At 33.5% G+C, this 18,066-nt stretch overlaps 1 protein-coding gene across 1 annotated transcript in view; it reads right to left on the bottom strand.

Moving 5' to 3' along the window:
* Window positions 1-14,940, bottom strand: part of Gnat3 (G protein subunit alpha transducin 3) — a 39,195-nt gene extending 24,255 nt beyond the window's left edge. The window contains exons 1-2 of the mRNA XM_090332325.1: window positions 14,823-14,940; window positions 1,838-1,880 (exon numbers count right to left, since the gene is read on the bottom strand). Of these exons, the coding sequence (XP_090188451.1) occupies window positions 1,838-1,880; window positions 14,823-14,940 (161 nt within the window). The remainder of the gene's footprint in view (window positions 1-1,837; window positions 1,881-14,822) is intronic.
* Window positions 14,941-18,066: the final 3,126 nt, after the last annotated feature.

Here is an 18,066-nt window from a genome sequence, read left to right as displayed (position 1 = left end):
TTAGTTTTTTTGTAAGAGCTTTGAATTAGTATTTGGATATCATATTTGTAAAGATTTTTGTTGTATACGTGTATGGAAGTTTTAGCATTGGTATAAACAGAACATATTTTTAATATATTTGTAGAAATTAAAATCTTCAAATATAAGAAATAGAAAGGAATAGAAAGTAGTAAGTTCTGTTGCCTATATTATTTATTTATTTATATTTGATTGCCCACAAATGCTGCATTTCTACTTTGGGCAGGCTATTTTTCCATAATCTTAAAGGATTAAATAATTCAATAAAATAAATTAGGTACACCATAAAGAAAGTCTGTGGAAAATACATTGCAATGATTAGATGGCTAGATCAGAAATAAATTCATTCAATAAATATTAGCCCTTTGTCAAGAATTGGAGTTAGGAAATTATTATATCTATTAAGCTACAATGAAAATTCTGAATAAATTTTAGATTTTTCTTGGTGAAACAAGTTTAGATGACTCTCCTTTTATCACAAAATGAGAAAATAGCCTTCATAAAGAATAATGATAAGTGCACAATTAAAAACATCTACTTGAAGTGAGAATTTAAGAAACAGGAAGAAGCATTATGGCCTTTCCAGCCACTACATAAACTAGTTTCTATGAGAAAACTATCTCAGCCACAAACAAGTTCTTAGATTTATTCAAATTCAAAGAGTCTTTACTGGGATATTTTCACTGAAAACTGTGCTAAAGAGAATGAATTAATTGTCCAAGTCTCTTTTTCTTTGAAGACATATAGATACAAGCTCCATGAAACAAGATTAAAACCACTAAGAGAGCCTTAGATTGTAATCCAAAATTTCATCATTAAGTAGTTTCTTCCTCTGGTACAACATATATAGAACAGCAGGGTTTTTTTTTGTTGCTTTGTTTTTGTTTTTTGGGATTTTTTTTTTGCCAGTCTTGGGCTTGAGCTCAGGGCCTGAGCACTGTCCTTGGGCTTTCTCAAGGGTAGAGCTCTTTGTTGGGAGCCAGAGTGGAATCAAACTGTACCTTGATTTGCATCAGACAATGGCTTTATTGTCTTATTGTTTTCTGGCCTTATTCTGTTTAAATGACCTGAGATTTACCATATGAATGTAACACCTGGAAGTTCCTGGGGTCTCAAGAAGGGAAGGGGCTGGAGTGAAAAATAAATGCAGCAGTCTTTACCTGGACTGCAGACATCCCGGACCTGGTGTGTCTGTCTCTCTTCTATTTCTTCCTAGTCCTTGCCCCCTATTTCAGGAACCCCAATCTGCGAACCCTGGTTTGCTGCCGGCTGGCCCCGGCAGCTCTTGAGCCTCAGCACCACTTCGGGCATTTTTTCTATGTATGTGGTACCAAGGAATCAAATCCTGGTCTTCGTGCATGCTAGGCAAACACTCTACCACTAAGCCAAACTCCCGGCCCCAGAACAAGAGTTTTTAACAAATAATTTCTAATTAAGTTAAAGTGATTCTAGCACCTGTTCCTCCTCATTTCCTTTTCTCTTCTCTCCTTCCTTCTGTTTCCTTCTTTAATAGCAATTGTTGCTCTTTGAAATTCTCTAGCAGTCACACAGGAATACGTTTTCATTTATTTTTTTTCTTTGTATCTATAACCATTTTCCTCGAATATGGCATTCTTATTTAGAGTAATTTTCTGTTTGTTCCTTATTTTTAATGGAAATTACATTATTACTCATCTGTTATGTTTACTAAATAGTGGAAGCATTTGCAAGAACACGGAAAACTAGCTCTGCCACTCCTGAACCCCTTAAAACATATAAGAATAAACAAATACATAGACACACATCACATATTCAACACTTGACATAGTTCTGTACCTACTTCATTTGTTTAACGATAGTGCTTTTTCCAGATTCTCCTGCTCCTGCAATAAAAAGAAGAGACGTGATATCACACTTCCATGCATAGTAATATCTGCCTACCCCTTTCTCATTTATAAATCTTAACATACATCTCCCCTAATATCCCATCTGAGGTGAAGAGTATACACTGGCAAAGAAATTAAATTATTACATTTGATCATTATTTGAAAAGTTTTTATCTCCTGGCTTTGTGACCTTTAAATGTTCTATAATTTCCATAGACTGTAAGGCAGCAATTCTTCCAAAATATCCCATCATATATCCTGAGAAAAGAGCAAAACAAGTAAACATATTACAGATCAGGCAATATCTTTTTATTTTCAGTCTATTGTAATCTAAATATGGCTTCCTACTCATGTTGATAGACAGCTATAATTTCTACAAAAGAAAGTCATTATTAATACTAAGCAAACCACACATGCTCCCAGGATTAAAAGGTGATATGGGGATGGCTCAAAATGGGTTACTTATTTGTAGGTGCAGGAAAGGAAGGTAGAAAGATGGCAGTTCATTTACACAGACCAGCAATTTTAGGTGATAATATGCAATGTAGGGTTTAGTTTGTTTAAGGAACTTAATTTCATCTAGTATTTCCTCATTTTGAATAACAACCTCTGCAGACAGACTTCCTTTGTTGAGGGGAGCAAAGATTGACACCATCTTGAATGTGCTAAGAGTTCCCTGCCCTACTGTGGAAGGCCAACAATGATAAAGCAGCCCAGCCACCTTTGCTCTACTTAGGAGGGGCAACTTTATCCCCACCCACCATGAGGCAGGGTATCCACTTGGTTTGTGGAGGGTCTGATTTGTGTGGAGATCAGCCAAATTTGCACACCAATTCCAATTAAGGTGATAGGTAAATTCAGACACTAGACTGTAACCCTATAGGGTCCCTCTGAGTATGTAACAATCCCATTGGCCTCTGTGTAAGGGCAGGTTTGACCACATGGATTTTGCCCTTAAAAACCCAGCATGAGATCCGTTCTGGGGTCACAGTGTCAGCACCCAAGTCTGCACTGTGTCCCTGGCCAGACAGTTCACCATCTACTTCCCCAATAAATTCACCTGTAAATTGAGACTGTCTCTGTGCGGTGGACTCTGGTGAGACATGGAATCCTCACCCAGAGAGATGTGGAATCCTCTCCTCCTGACCCCATAACACCTTGTGATTTATATTTAAATGATTTGCGTTATTTGGTATTAACTCTGCAAATGTCACATAGAGGAACTCAACATAATCAGGCTTTTTGAAGGCTAGAGAATAGAATTATCAGTGGTTTTCTTCAAGCTATTTAAGTAAATCATTTCCATTTTTTAATTTTCTTGTCTGTAATAAACTAGGAATATTTCTGTTGCAAAAATATTAGAGGTTAATAATGACATAATAAATATATTGGTAATGCATACTGTGAAACAAAACAAAATAATGTTTTCTGTGGGTCCAGTGATATAATATTCTGGCAGTGTTAAAGAAAGAGAGTAACTTGAGATCTTGTAGATGTCATCCATATTTTAAGGAAATAATTCGATAATATGTAGAAAAAGAACAGAAACTCTTCACAATGTAGCACAAGTTCAAAATATCTACATATAGATATAGATATTTATACACACATCCTGAAACTATAAAAAGTTCAAGAGAAATCCATACCTGTAGAAACTATATAACTTTGAATTTGCTAACTTTTGTTTAGTGAATGATAAATAAATGCACAAACAAAATTTTAAAAATTGATGTTAGACTCAATCAAATCAAAGATAAAGGGCACACCATTGATTACTATGAAGCCTTCTCAGCATTATATCAGAAGAAGGGGCAGACTCAAGTAGTATATGTTTAGTGGAGATCAGGAAGTTTCACAAGGATGCTGACAAGTGAAACTATGCATGTTTCTTTATACATTAGATAAGAAAAAAACATTTTTTAAATAACTTTACTTATTACTGTGGCTTAAGAATGTTCTTCTAACCCTCATGCTGAAATGTAATCCCTAAGATGAGCTGTTAAGAGGGGAACCAGGTGGGGTAGTTAAGAGATAATTAGAACACTGCCCCCTACATAGATTAAATCATTCATATTCAAATGGTTAATGGATTATGTGGAAAGAGAGTCTACTAGCAAAGCTGGTGTGACTGGGTTCTCAAGAGCAGTGTCACTTGTAAGGTGATGCCCTTGAGAGTAGCAACATTGAAGCTCCCACTTTATGCAGCACCTTGATCTTGGAAGAAGAATCTTAAGTCAAAGAAGTCAAACCATTTTGTTCCATTATAAATTTCCTAATCTTGCTTCAGTATTATTAGCAAAAGAACATAGACCTAGATACTTAACTATGAATCTTAGTTATACAGACCATAAAGGGGAAAAGGTACAAATTCAGACACCTTGAAATTTGGAAGTTCTAGTTTTACTGATAAGCAGTCAGTAAAAATAAAAAAATGATCTCTAGCAGCATAGCTAGGCTTCTATAATTTTTAGGAAATATTACTAATATATCCCTAATATATCCTGCGATTAATATAAAATCTTATCTTTTAGGATGTATTCTTAGGCTACAACTAACATTTTTGAATACAATTTTGATACTGAAATTCAGGAACATAAGGCATGATATAATTTGCCAATCTGACATTGAAAACTTTACAAGAAGTAATGGGAGATAAACTAGGTCGCCTTGGGACAGGTCAAAACTTTCTTATAAGGACCAAGAAACACAACAAATCAGAGAAAGTCTGGATAAGTGAGAATGAATTAAACTTCGGAGCCTCTGCATGGCAAAGAACATAGCTAGCAAATTAAGTAGAAAGCCAACAGAATGGGAGAAGATCTCCACTAACCATACAGCAGACAAAGGCCTCATATCTAAAATATATCAACAGCTCAAAAAATTTAATCACTCTAAAACTAATCTCCAAAGACACAACCATCCCATTAAAAAATGGGCCAAAGACTTGAAGAGAATCTTCTCTGAAGAAGAAATAAGAATGGCCTATAGACACATGAAGAAATGCTCGACATCTCTGGCCATAAAAGACATGCAAATCAAAATAACTCCTTAGAGTTATTTATTCCACCTCACTCCAGTTAGAATGGCCAGGATCAAGAAATCTAATAACAACAGATGCTGGAGGGGTTGTGTCCAGGAGTGATCACTACTACACTGTTGGTGGGAGTGCAAACTTGTTCAACCACTATGGAAAGCAGTATAGTGGTTCCTCAAAAGACTAAATATAGAGCTCCCCAATGACTCAGCAATTCCACTACTAGGCATTTACCCAATTGTCCAGAAACAAGGTCAGACTAAATCCACTAGCACAATGAAGTTCATTGCAGCACTATTTACCCTAGCAAAGATATGGAACCCACCCAGATGCCCCACAGTTGATGAATGGATCAACAAGATGTGGTATTTATACACAATGAAATTCTATGCTGCTCTCAGAAAGAATGACATCGTCCTAATTATTAAGGAAATGGAAAGACTTAGAAAAAATCACATTAAGTGAAGTAAGTCAGACTGAAAGGAACATAGGCTCAATGGTTTCCCTCATTTGTCATAATCAGTAGAAACCTTGGGCTCTCCTAGCAGAGAATTACAATAGAGAAAAACATAGATATACAAGGCCATATAGGATGAGGCTAAATGAAAGGACCTCAAGGATATAGAAACAAAAGCCATATAATGAATGATTGTTGTCCTTAATGTACTTATGTTATCTCTCATCTCTTTTGATGTCCCTTGGCTATCTCATATTGTTACAGTATTTCACCTTGTTATCTGATATATTGTATATATGCATATTGGGTTATTTGAAATCAGATAGGGAAGGGGGAAAACAAGATGAGAAGCAGGAGTGGGGGGAGGGAAATGGGGACCAAGACATAAGAAAGGGTATCAATGTTTGTGAAGCAATGCACCTTCTATATGGTGAATATAATGTAACCCTTCTATTAATTACAATAAAAATATATGGAAAAATAAATTGTCAATCTGCAGATTTGTAGTCTTCTGTTAATTTCGGTGGTACAAGTTGAAGCAAAGGTCTTGCTAGGTCATAAGCGAGTCTTGAACTTAGCTATTGGACATCTAAAATTTTTGCTTCCTGCTTACTTGGGACAGATTTTAATATCATCGAACTAAGACAGTAGTCAGATTTCTCAGTAAACATCCAAATTAAGGAACTCTAATAAACATAAGTGTATATTTTACACACATGATAAATCATCTACTTTGATATTCCAAAATGGGCATGATGTTTTGGTGAACAAAAGAAGTGATTTTTAATAATCCCCAATTTTAAAATTTTATCTCAAATTATATTGAAATGTGTGGGTGTAGTAGAACTTGGTAGTTAACTGGATTTTTAATCCTCTTTCATCCACTTGATATTAACTTATTTTTTTTCTGGTACAGGAGATTGAATACGAGTCCTTAAATTATGTCAAGTATATTCTCTACCTAACTTGATGAATGCTCAAGCCCAGTTGCTTTATATTTGGATTTTCAGAAAGGTTCTTGATAAAGTTGTCCAGGCAGGTCTCTATCTCCAGATCTACCCATATCTACTTTTCAAATAATCTTCATTTGCTTCGGATAATTTGCCTTTTATATGTTCCTTAATTTTTCATATATTTTAAATTTTGTCCTGCCTCTTACATCACTGTAATTAGTGAATCAAAAGCACTTAAAACAGTGCTTCCTTGACTCAGCGTACCGCAATAAAAGAAACAATCTTTAAAAAAAAATCACACTTCAAAAATAAGATGTCTGTCCCTTATACTTCTTGTTTTGTTCTCAAAAATCATTTATGCCCTCCCTCCCACTGGAATATCTCCGCATGACTTACTATGTTTCTTTAGACTTTATGAACAGATACAAGGGCACATCTAAATTCCATTCTATTTTCAACACATTTTGTAGTCCAAGACAAATATACATGCATTTCACTGGGGCAGCTGAAACAGCTGCCTGCTATATATGACATTACAGAAGTTGCAGCACTGAAGTCATGGGACACAATTTTTCATTATTGGGTGAGTTTGATTCCTCACCTTACTTGAATCCTTTCTTTCCGATAAACCTCTAAAAGTCTTCTTAATATGACTTTGTGCTAAATATATTGCATATGACAGAGATGACATTAAAACAAATTGGTGAATGTAGAAAACGACCATGGTCATTTCTTAGAGAGTCCTCAGAGAAAAAAAAATAAAAGAAACCTAATACATCCTTCCAACTGGGCATACTCATTTAAAGGTGTCTGATTTATCCAAAAATAATATCTAAAATTATAAAACTACATTTGGCTTCCACTTGGCTTTTCCAGAAAACAAATGACGTGATTAATTAGTGTGAGACCCAGAGGCATTGTGAGAGTAGCAACATAGAAATAAGGATTTTTCAAACCTTTTGGATTGTTGGCTCTTTTTTTCCCACTGCTATACATATAGGTTAAAATGAAAAGTTACCTAACAGCAACACCTTGAATTCAGGACCTTGACATTGTTCCTGAGTTTTATTGTTCAAGGCAGCACTCTACCACTTAGAGCCACTTCCAGCTTTTTCAGTACTTAATTGGAGATGAGAGTCTCACTGAATTTCTTACCCAAGCTGGCTTCAAACTCCAATTCTCAGCTATCAGCCTCCGGAGTTGCTAGGATTACATGCCTAAGTTACCAGCACCTGGCTTAGATACCTTTTCTAAAAACTCGTTTGAAAGTTACAGAGTTATAAGAATATAGTGGGAAAGTGAATGGACACTACAGAAATTAAGTACTTAAAGGTACATTAGTATACATATCTTTCTTTAATCATGTTGAAAAATGTAGAAAATACAGGCAAATAAAATAACATTTCATTTTTCTATGAAATTGCTCATAATTTCTATATTGTTTATAATTTCTACAATGAAGTAAAAGTTAGAACTTTCTTATTAAATCAGGTATTTATATTTTGAATAATGTATGCTTATAAAATTTTCTAGGATATGGACAGGGCTTTAGCATGGTCATAGAATTTATGCCTAACATGCACAGGGCTTTAGGTTTCATTTCCACCATCATAAAAGAAATCAGAACTATCTGTATATGTATTTCAGAGACAAATAAGTATCAACTATTTGTTGGTCTGGTACAAAATAAAACCATATGTGAATTTCATTTTATATCTCTCAATTGTTGCTGAGTCCAATATTTAGAGAATTCAAGTAATTGGTAGTCTATGTTAGAAATTGAAGTATGTTAGGAGAGGTCATTCTAGGTGCCACAAGAATAAGTTTCCAAAGGCTGGGAGGTTAGAATATTTCTACAATGTCTTTTATCTAAGATGACATGACATGACATTTGCCTATACTCTTTGCTCATTCTCCCTGATAATTTTTAAATCTAGATTGCCCATAATACCTAACACAATATAAGTGTTATGTAAATAATCATTATTACTAATATTATTTTGTTCATTATACCGAGAAAAATTCTGCATACCTTCAATAAATGACTTGCTTTTTGTCAAGTATTTTCAACTATTGGATGTACAGGAAGGGAAACCAGGAATACTGAGAGGTGACTGCATTAGCTAAGTTCTAGAGAATATGACATGACTTAGCAATGTCTTGTAATTTAGATGACAATTCATGATGTATTGAAGGTGGGCAGCAGAGTAATCAAATGCCTTGAGAAAGTAGCAAGGTTCTTTTTCATGAAACTATGTACTAAGAGTTATTTTTTTTTTCATTAAAATGTGTCAGGACCACCCTTGTGCTATGTGACTTCAGTGTTCTTTGTGAAAATCTTGTCAAATCAAATATACCCTTAGCATGAAAACTCTAAAGAAAGCCTCAGTGCAAAGTTATTTTGGAAATGAACTATTCAGTCCCATTCTCAGATTGATTGTGGGTCTGAGTTCACAGGCACTTTTCCATTCTTAGAAGATGAGATCATGTTCCAAAGCCAAAGTTAGACACTGTAACAGCATGTTCATATGTGATGATGGTGCCCTGAAATGATCTCTTCCATCTAACTGTTAACATCATGAACATTTTCTGGGTGAAAGGGTACAGAAGGAATTATTATTTTTTACAAAGATTTGCATCTTTTTTTGAAGTAAATGGTTTAAATGATTAACTGCATTTGAATTTAACTCAGTTTTTTATTTTTAATTTTGGTGCCAGTCCTGGGGCTTGAACACAGGGCCTGAGCTCTGTAGCTTTCTCAAGGCTAAAGCTCTACCACTTGAGCCATAGCACCACTTCTGACTTTTTTTCTATGTATGTGATCCCAAGACTCGAACCCAGGTCTTCATGCATGCTAGGCAAGCACTCTACCACTAGGCCAAATTCCCAGTCCTTATTTCAAAATTTAAAGCAAAATATTTTATTAGTAGTAAAACTTCCAGGTTTTGTTCCACATTTTTATTCAAATATTTAAAGCAACATACTGTACACAGCTATTCTTTCGACTAAAACACACAGGATGAGATCTTGACTTTTTTATAAGGCATTTTTGGAGATAGTCATAAATCATGTAATATTACAGTAGAAAGAATCCTTAGAATTTGTCCATCTCTGTGAAAACTTCATTCAATGCCTGTGACAACTGAAGTCCCATCATGATGAATGCTCATTCCAAGGGATTATGATACTCATTGGAAAGTTCTAAGTCTACCTTGAAATCAAGAAAATTGTCTCTCATATTAATATTGTGTCATGTTGATTTTTTCTAGGCATACACTGATGAACAGTTTTAAAGTAGTTTATTATTTGCAGTCCAGAGCCTTGAACTCAGGGACTGAGCACTGTCCTTGAGCTTTCTCAAGACTAGAGCTCCACACTTGAGTCAAAGCACCACTTCTGGCTTTTTCTATGTTTGTGATACTATGGATTCAAAGGGGGTCTTTGTTCATAGTAGGCAAGCACTCTACCACTAGGATAAACTCCTGGCCCTACAGTAGCTTTTGAGAATAAATTTACTCCATTCAATTATATGTCTCTTGCACATGACAGCTATTCAAGTAGTCTAGACCTAACAATGAGAAAAATGAAAGGGGCACTTTTATGTTTTTGGAATTAAGCAAACACAAGCTTGTGTTAATTTCAAGCTACATTTTTAAATTAGATTAAATCTCTTTGAGAGTTAGTTTTCTTTATTTTAAATTGAGTTATGAATATCTGCCTTTAAGGTCTCTTCAGGATTATATTACAGAACTAAATGGCCTAGAACATACTGTACCATATAGCAAGCTTTCAGCCTTTTCTCCTTCTTGAAGGAGTTGCTCTCATCTTGATAGAGAGATCTTTCACGTATACTGTCTTCCTGTTGTGGAACATGATTCTGAGATATTTCTTCCTCTGAACCACACCCTATGTGCCTGAGAACCAATAGTCTTTTAAGATACTAGTAGTGTAGCTATACTATAACTAACAGCATTAATATTTGATGTAGTTGAATAGTATGGGAATGCTCAGAGCACAATGAAATTTTTTTCTTTTCCTTCATCAAGCCTGTAGTAGTTAAAGCTTTCTCTTTATACAATTTTAAACTTTAGCTCTTACCAAAGAGTTTCTTTGAGAAATCACGTGAATATATTTGATAATTTGAGTCTTGATATGGTCATCTATTAGATTCCATTGTGCTTATTTAAAATACAGGTATCTTAAGCAGTATTTACTTAGACTTCTGCAGGTATAACATTTATCCAAGAAAGTTTAAGAGGAATTAACAGTATTTTATTATTTCTTCTGTGGCACAAGAAAATATGCAAATGTTCTGCTAGTTGAGAGTATGTAGCACTCAGATATTGTTTTGTCCTCATGTCTTTCCAAATAAATCTTACTGGAATTGCAAATGCGTTAACTCCCAACCTTCCCCCAAATCCCTGCAATTGTACTGAGGAGGGAAAGGTCATGGACAGGAAGCCGTCTGAGCATACAATCTATTCTGTTTAACAGGAAACCATTCATCATTATAAGTCGTTGTTCACTGTCTATGGCCAACAATGCTAAAGTTCATCATTAAAAATAATTACTGCAAACATCTGTACATAATGTTTATCTGAGTTAGTAGATCCTCTCTAGTTGGAAAGGTGCTTTGCCTACAAATGAATGAAGAATTTGATTTATCTTTGTGTCTCGATATTAAATATGACTTTTCTTCTTTAATAGTAAATAGTATTAGTTCATGTTGTGATAGTATTCTGATATAATTCCTAAGAGAATCCCTTATATCACTCTCTTCTCCTCTTATTGCATTTTATACACTCTTGGATTCATTAATTCTCATTTTCTTTGCACTCTCAGTGAGAATGACTAGCTGGTTTTGATCTTGGACAAATTTTGTTGTCATGAATTGGGAATTTATAAAAATCTTTATATAATGGTAACATTTCCTGTTCATGGTGTACAAAGTAAAAATTATTTCTGAAGCTTTATGAGTAAATTTGTAAATAAATTTACACCTTGCCTATTGCCAGAAAATGAATAATAACTGAATGTTATATTTTCAGAGTTTGAAAACTACATACATTTGAGAAAATTTTATGTGTAAATTTTATTTTTATAATTATAAGCAAAATTGTGTAAGATGAGAATAGTTATACAAAATTTTTCATGCTTTGCAAAAATGCATTTGTGAATAAACATGACCACTGGGAAAACCTGAAAATATTAATTAACTATAGTAATAATTACATTTAAAGATGTTCTTTGATCTCTAGATTATATCTCAGATTCATGTTTCTGAGATCTAAAATAATTAAAGGAATATATTAAGAAATTACATCTTGGCTGACAGTATTGAAATTAATAGCATGTTTACAATCTAGTACACAGAAAAATTATAATTAAGATTTTAGAATGGAAAAGAACACAGAAGATAAACTTTCTATAATAGTGCTGAAAATACCTGGCTAAATGCTATTACAGTACCATAATTTGTCAGTAGAGTAGATGCTAACTGCATAGTAAATGTGTAAAAGAGTACGTCATTATGAATAGGATGTAATTTTTTCTGTATACTTTCTCTGGTGCTCCAAATGTACCTCATCTGTAGGAATTTTGTAAAGGCACAAAGGTACATAAAATACAATGAAATAATTTCAAACTGAAATTTGAATTAATAATAATAAAGGTGACAGAAAAATACAAATCCACTTCATATGGATCCCAAAATTCAATGATAAATATTTGTAATAAATGGAAATATAGCTTAATCAAACATATGTAAATAAAATTTTAAAGGCTAAGTGAAATGAACTCCAGGATAAGAAAACAAGAGGTTTATCTTTGTGATTGTTGTTCTTAATGTATTATGTGAAGCTATTTATTTTCTTTTTTTCTTCCCATATGGTTAATCTCATATTGTTACTGTATCTGATTTTGTTACCTGATATATCACATATAAATTTATTTATTTATTTGAAATAGGGAAGGGAAGGGAATAAAAAACAAGATGTTTGAAAGGTCTGGGGCCAAGGAAAATGGGAGAAAACAACATAAGAGATATCAATGTTCAAGAAGTAATGTACCCACTACCTGACAAATATAACTCTAAGCCCTCTATATATTAGCCTGAAAATAAAATACAATCATAAAAAAGCTAAAGGGTAGACTGTAAGCCTGACCCAAAGAAGCATAGGCTCCATGGTTTCTCTCATTTGTAGTAATTAGTAAATGTCTAGGATAGTTCTACCAGAGGATCACAATGGCTTAATATATATTTATCTGGTTTAAAAAGGGAAAGGGAATCACAAAATGGTGAGAATGGAGAAAATAGAGAAATGGAGAAAATGGAGAGAAATGAGAGAAGGAGTAACAATGTTCGACACGAAATTTACTCACTACCTTATAAACCTTGTAAACCCTCTGTCCATGACCTTTACTATGCAATTAAATTTAAAAAAGAAAGATAAAAGAAAACACTTTGTTCAGTAGAGTTTCTTTCCTAATAAAATATACTCTTTCTGGACTATCTTATAGAATCTTCTATTAATATACATTCTTTCCAGGTTATGTTAATGATGTCATGTGTTTAACATATGACAATGTAGTCTTGAAAGCAGGAATCAAACAAGATGGTATTTCATGAGTCATCAGTATTTCCTAGAGCCTGTTTATCTGTTAAAAGCATGAATTTTACATTTGTATCATAAATGTACTGTAGTCAGTCTAAAAGATCATCAGTTAATTATGAAGTAGAAATCTGATAGCTCTTCAGCTTTAGCAAATATTGTTTCCAATATTATGAAGCTGTTCTACCTACTTTACACTACATGGAGATCTGTAACATAACGTTATTCTTATATGTTTTAAAATCTATAATATCACTAGATAATAAGACTCAATCAAAGAAATGAATTTTCTTTAATGTGTCCCAGCTTTTTGTAAATAGGGGGCTAGGTTCTACATTACCCATTGCTAAGTTTTACTAATTAGTCTTATGTGACATATGCACTATTATGTGTTCCACATTAGCATATGTGGACATCATTTCAATTTTGAGGCAAACCTAATAGATATTTTACAGGAAGATATGGAATAATGAAGTAATGAGAAATTATAACTTAGAACATTTTATATCACTTTTAGTAAATGTAATATAAATATATTAAAATAATATAAAAATAAATATAAAATTATAGATAATTTTAGTATAAACCAGAAATAAGAGAAAAGTAGAATTGTTGCCAGATTATATTGCTTTAAAGTTTATGAATGACCCATAAAGTTTGAACTCAAGAAGAATCTAGGAATCTAGAAAGGACTCTTCAGTCAAGTCCTTGGGAAACAATTGAGATAGGAAAAATGAAGAGAATTTTATTCATTCTATATAAATGAAAATTGACAAAACACATCAAGGCACATGCTTTTTTAAGAAAAACAAATATAACATCCTACATGGTTACTCGGGCACTATGTACAATTGTAATTACCTTAGGAAACTTAATCTTTAGTGCCAATAACAGTTCTTTCTTACCTATGATAGAAACATTAGGTGTGTGTACATGTACATGGATGAGTGTGTGATTTTGTGTGTGTGTGTGTGTGTGTGTGTGTGTGTATGATCTACTGATTTTAAGAATCTAATTTTTCAATAGTCTCTATTTCATCCATCCTCACAGATGGATATAGTTTTCAATTATATATTTTCAGTCATTTGCAAATATTTTAGCATGCTTTTTTCCCTTCACAATTGAATCTCCAGTTGATCTACTAGACTCCTCTCAATAGTCATTGTTTTCAGCATGTTTAATTTTATTTGTCTATCATTAGTTTGTACTAATGCTATCAAATTTTGGCTTTCCATTGGTGTTAACCCAACATTATTAAACTTACAATTGCGGTAAAACATTAAAAATTTATTAGGTACATTGAAATTTGTGAATTGGATAAATATATGTATTATATAAAAGGAAGTTCTATGCAATATTTTCAGTGAGATAAGTATCCTTGTCAATATTCAATAGTTTTATTAAAACTAATATAATTTAAAGTAAATATCATTATTCTTTATATTATTGGGAGTAACTGATTAAAATAGCATGTGTAAGTAGCAAATCAACTTCACAACCAAGCCACTCAACATATTTTTCACCATACAAAACAGTAAAGATCTTTATAGCTTGTAATTAAAGGATTCCTTAGAAGATTGCTTGTTCTTTGGAAACTAATGGGGTTCAATCAAATAATAAATACATGAGTTTTCTTTTAATATTGGTAAATTACATTATTGACATACATAAGTTGAAACCACTAATAAATTTTTATCCCTTAAGAAGGCATGTAATAAAATCCTAAATTGAAAAAATAGGGTATTTACAGGGTGCAATAAATCCTACTTATTTCCAAACATATTTTTGTAATAAATCACCTCATGTGGTAATATGCTTGAAATTAAAGTTTAAGAAAACTATGTCAAAAATAAAGGAAATCAGGTTTTGAAAGTGAAGATTTACCTAATAGCAGCAACTTGACGGTTCTTGCATCTCTCTCAGCATCTTCCTGAAGCTTTTTCTCCAGTTCTCTTGACCTTTTGGCTGATTCCTTGCCCTCTGAACTAATTCTGCTTCCCATTTTGTGGTGCTAGATGTTGGTGAGTTTATTTGTTCAAATTTCTTCAAACACAGAGCACAGCTTTGGTTTGGAGATGGGACTTAAGAGCATTGCTTACTAGGGTAGTCAACAGCCCATTTCCCCACACTCCAAGAGTCTGCTTTGACTAAGGCAATGTATTTTGATCTGACACCTGATCATGGGGTAAAGCCATGACTCCCTGGTGGAAACAGAAGAGGAAGATCATTATGCTTGCAAATTAAATGGTCACTTCTGGCACAGCATAAAAAGCATGCTTATTTGCCTTAAAGAATACCATAAAATATGAAGAATGCTGTCCCAATTTATATAATAAGATGATTGACCCGCAGTGAGAAATTCCAGTAGAATGTTTTGAACTGGTAGATAAACGTTTATTATTGGATTATTGTTAATAACCAACAATAGATGCAGTCCTGTCTTCATTTATGTGGATCTTTGGGTTCTTCATAATCACTCTTGTGTTGCAGTCTAAGTATTTCTACTATCCATATTTGAAGTCATATCTATGTATATTAGGAATCTCTTAATATGTTGACAAACTTTTAAAAGACACCTTTTTAAATGATGGAAGGAAATTTGTAATAATTCTTTCATTTACATATAACTTAGAGCTATAAACAAGAATTCAACGCACAGTTTTCGGTAATTATTGATTTTAGTCTTCTAAGATCCATTTCTATAAATTGAGCTTTTACAGTCTGTGAGAAAGTCAATCCATCAACACTAATTGAGGGTGTATTTGATGGAGACAGTGACTTGTGTTCAATTTAGGCAGCACTTTAACTCTTTAACGCCATTAAGCAACAGCTGCAGTGCTGGAGATATTTTTTACTGATTTGGTATGGGAATAAAACCCAATGTTCTTTGAGACACTACATGATTTTGGTTTGTCCTGAGCAGTGAAAACAGTAAATATACTTAAATATGTTCCAGACTATTTAACTATTCTAGTGATGCCATGTCATTCTTGAAAATCTTCAGGCTTGGGAATAGAGATGATGTTGCACCATTTAAAAAATTTATATAGAGCATAAAAATGCATAGTCAATCAATATTTTCATTACAAGCAGAGTTGTTTGCCTGTGGAAGAAAGCTCATTTTTCAATGGACCTGTTGAGATTTGTGAGCATGATTAACCAGGAAATGTCAGTATAGTCTATCACCCTGTCAGTGTTATTGTTTGTGGAAACTTGAATGAAGTCAGAACAGGTGCATTTTTGCATATTCATACAACAAGGAAATATCCTGCCAGATTATACACACGCTTCTGCTTTGTTTACATTTATACATTAAATAGGTAGTGCTGAAGATACATAAACATATCCAAAACATATTGGACTTTATCCCTCCAAAGCCTTATTATGACCATATGAAGATTCAGAAAGGTACATATGCAAAGTTTTGTGCAAATCATGCAATATTGTCTTTACAATGCAAATAATTTGAGCCAAATGAAAAATGAAATTTGTACTGAACACATTATTTATGCTCACTACTGAGAACAGAGTCACCTTTGCCCATTCCTTTCACACAGAAATGGAATGTATGTAGCACCCTGAACATTTAGGATGCATTTTGTTCAATAACAGTAGTATGCTGATACAATACATTACATAAATTACAATCAAGTGTCAACATCATCCTAGCTTTTGTGGTAAGGATGTACTGTAATTTTAGAGAATGTATGTTTTCTAAGACTTTCTAGTTAGATTACAAAGACTAATGAGCCTTCTTCTGAAATTAAATTATACAGGTCTGCGCTGTGTGAAAATGAGGTGCCTCCACTTTAATAGGTAAACACAAATTTTACCATCAGCTTTGTGAGAATGTTATGTTATTTTTCCACAAACAATTAAACTGTTCCTGACAGGGAATGCCAGGTATGGGAGAGGGAGGCTGCAGAAAGCTTAGATAAATGCTTTCTGAGCTTCTCCTCTGGGGCCCTGGGGTGAAGTACTACTAATGAATCAGGCTTGTTAATATAGATATTAGTTCCTCCTGCTTCACTTAGGGATGTAGGTTCTTTGATGAAAATAAAAAGAGGTGAAAAATCAAGATTTCAAATCCACTAGAGTAGAATAATTCTTAGTAGTGTGAATCTCTTCCCCAGTATTAGGTACATATTTACTATAGGAAATGTTTAAATTGATAGAGAACTGAATAAAGTTTTTTCCTTTCTTGTGTTCAGTGACAGTGTAGTTTAACTTTGTCTCCAGAATTCATTGTCATGGCTGGAGTATTTCTGCACACTCAAAGTTTTAGAAGGACTTAAAAAATCGATGGACAATTTCAATTTTACTCTCAAAGAGGCTCACGATGCACAATTTCAACTATCACTCCAATGTTCAAACATCTTTCCTCACAGGCTTAAAAATAATAGCTTCATGCTCCCTTTCAATTTTAAAGCATCCTACCCAGAGAAGGAATATTGATAGAGGCTGCTAACAGAGAAAAGCTAGTAAATTAGATGGCACAACAGAAATTGAATTTGAAATTCAGCACAAGAAAGGTAAAGCTACTCAAAACACATTCATGTTGAGAATACTGGTCAGGGAAAGCATAGATGGAAGTGTATACACAGTCTACACATAATAAATGAGAATATTGTAGTTCTTTGGCATTTTAACAAAATCATCAGAAGTGATTTTTGTTAGCATCATAGCGTTAGTCTAATCTGTGATATATCTTTTGACATTGGCCTGGGAGAAAGATAATGGATTTGTGCTTGATTACAGATTATATCCTGTAAGCACTAAAGTGCCTTAAGTACTACAAGCCTGGGAAGAATGCATAATATTCCTATGGTTATTTTAGGATACTCTCTCTTTGGCTCTTTGAATTTAGGTTATTTTAAAAAATATAGAATAATCTTTATTTTAAATTTTTCATTTAGCATGTAATCCAAGATGATCTGCTTTTAGTTCTAGCCAAATTTCAACCTATTTTTTTTCAGAAATATCTCTTTTGTCAATATTAATTACCCAGGCCTCTACTAATATCAGTCTGGCTCTCCCTTGGGGAGAGTACATGTGGATTACTTCAGTGGCTCAGCTCCTGTTGGACAGAGTCAAGGCAGGCTGTCATCTGTATTATTCTTTAGTTTGT

Source organism: Megascapheus bottae, chromosome 5 (genome assembly GCF_031878675.1).
Source record: "Megascapheus bottae isolate mThoBot1 chromosome 5, mThoBot2.hap1, whole genome shotgun sequence".
NCBI lineage: Eukaryota > Metazoa > Chordata > Mammalia > Rodentia > Geomyidae > Megascapheus > Megascapheus bottae.
This window is presented reverse-complemented; position numbering and strand designations above follow the sequence as displayed.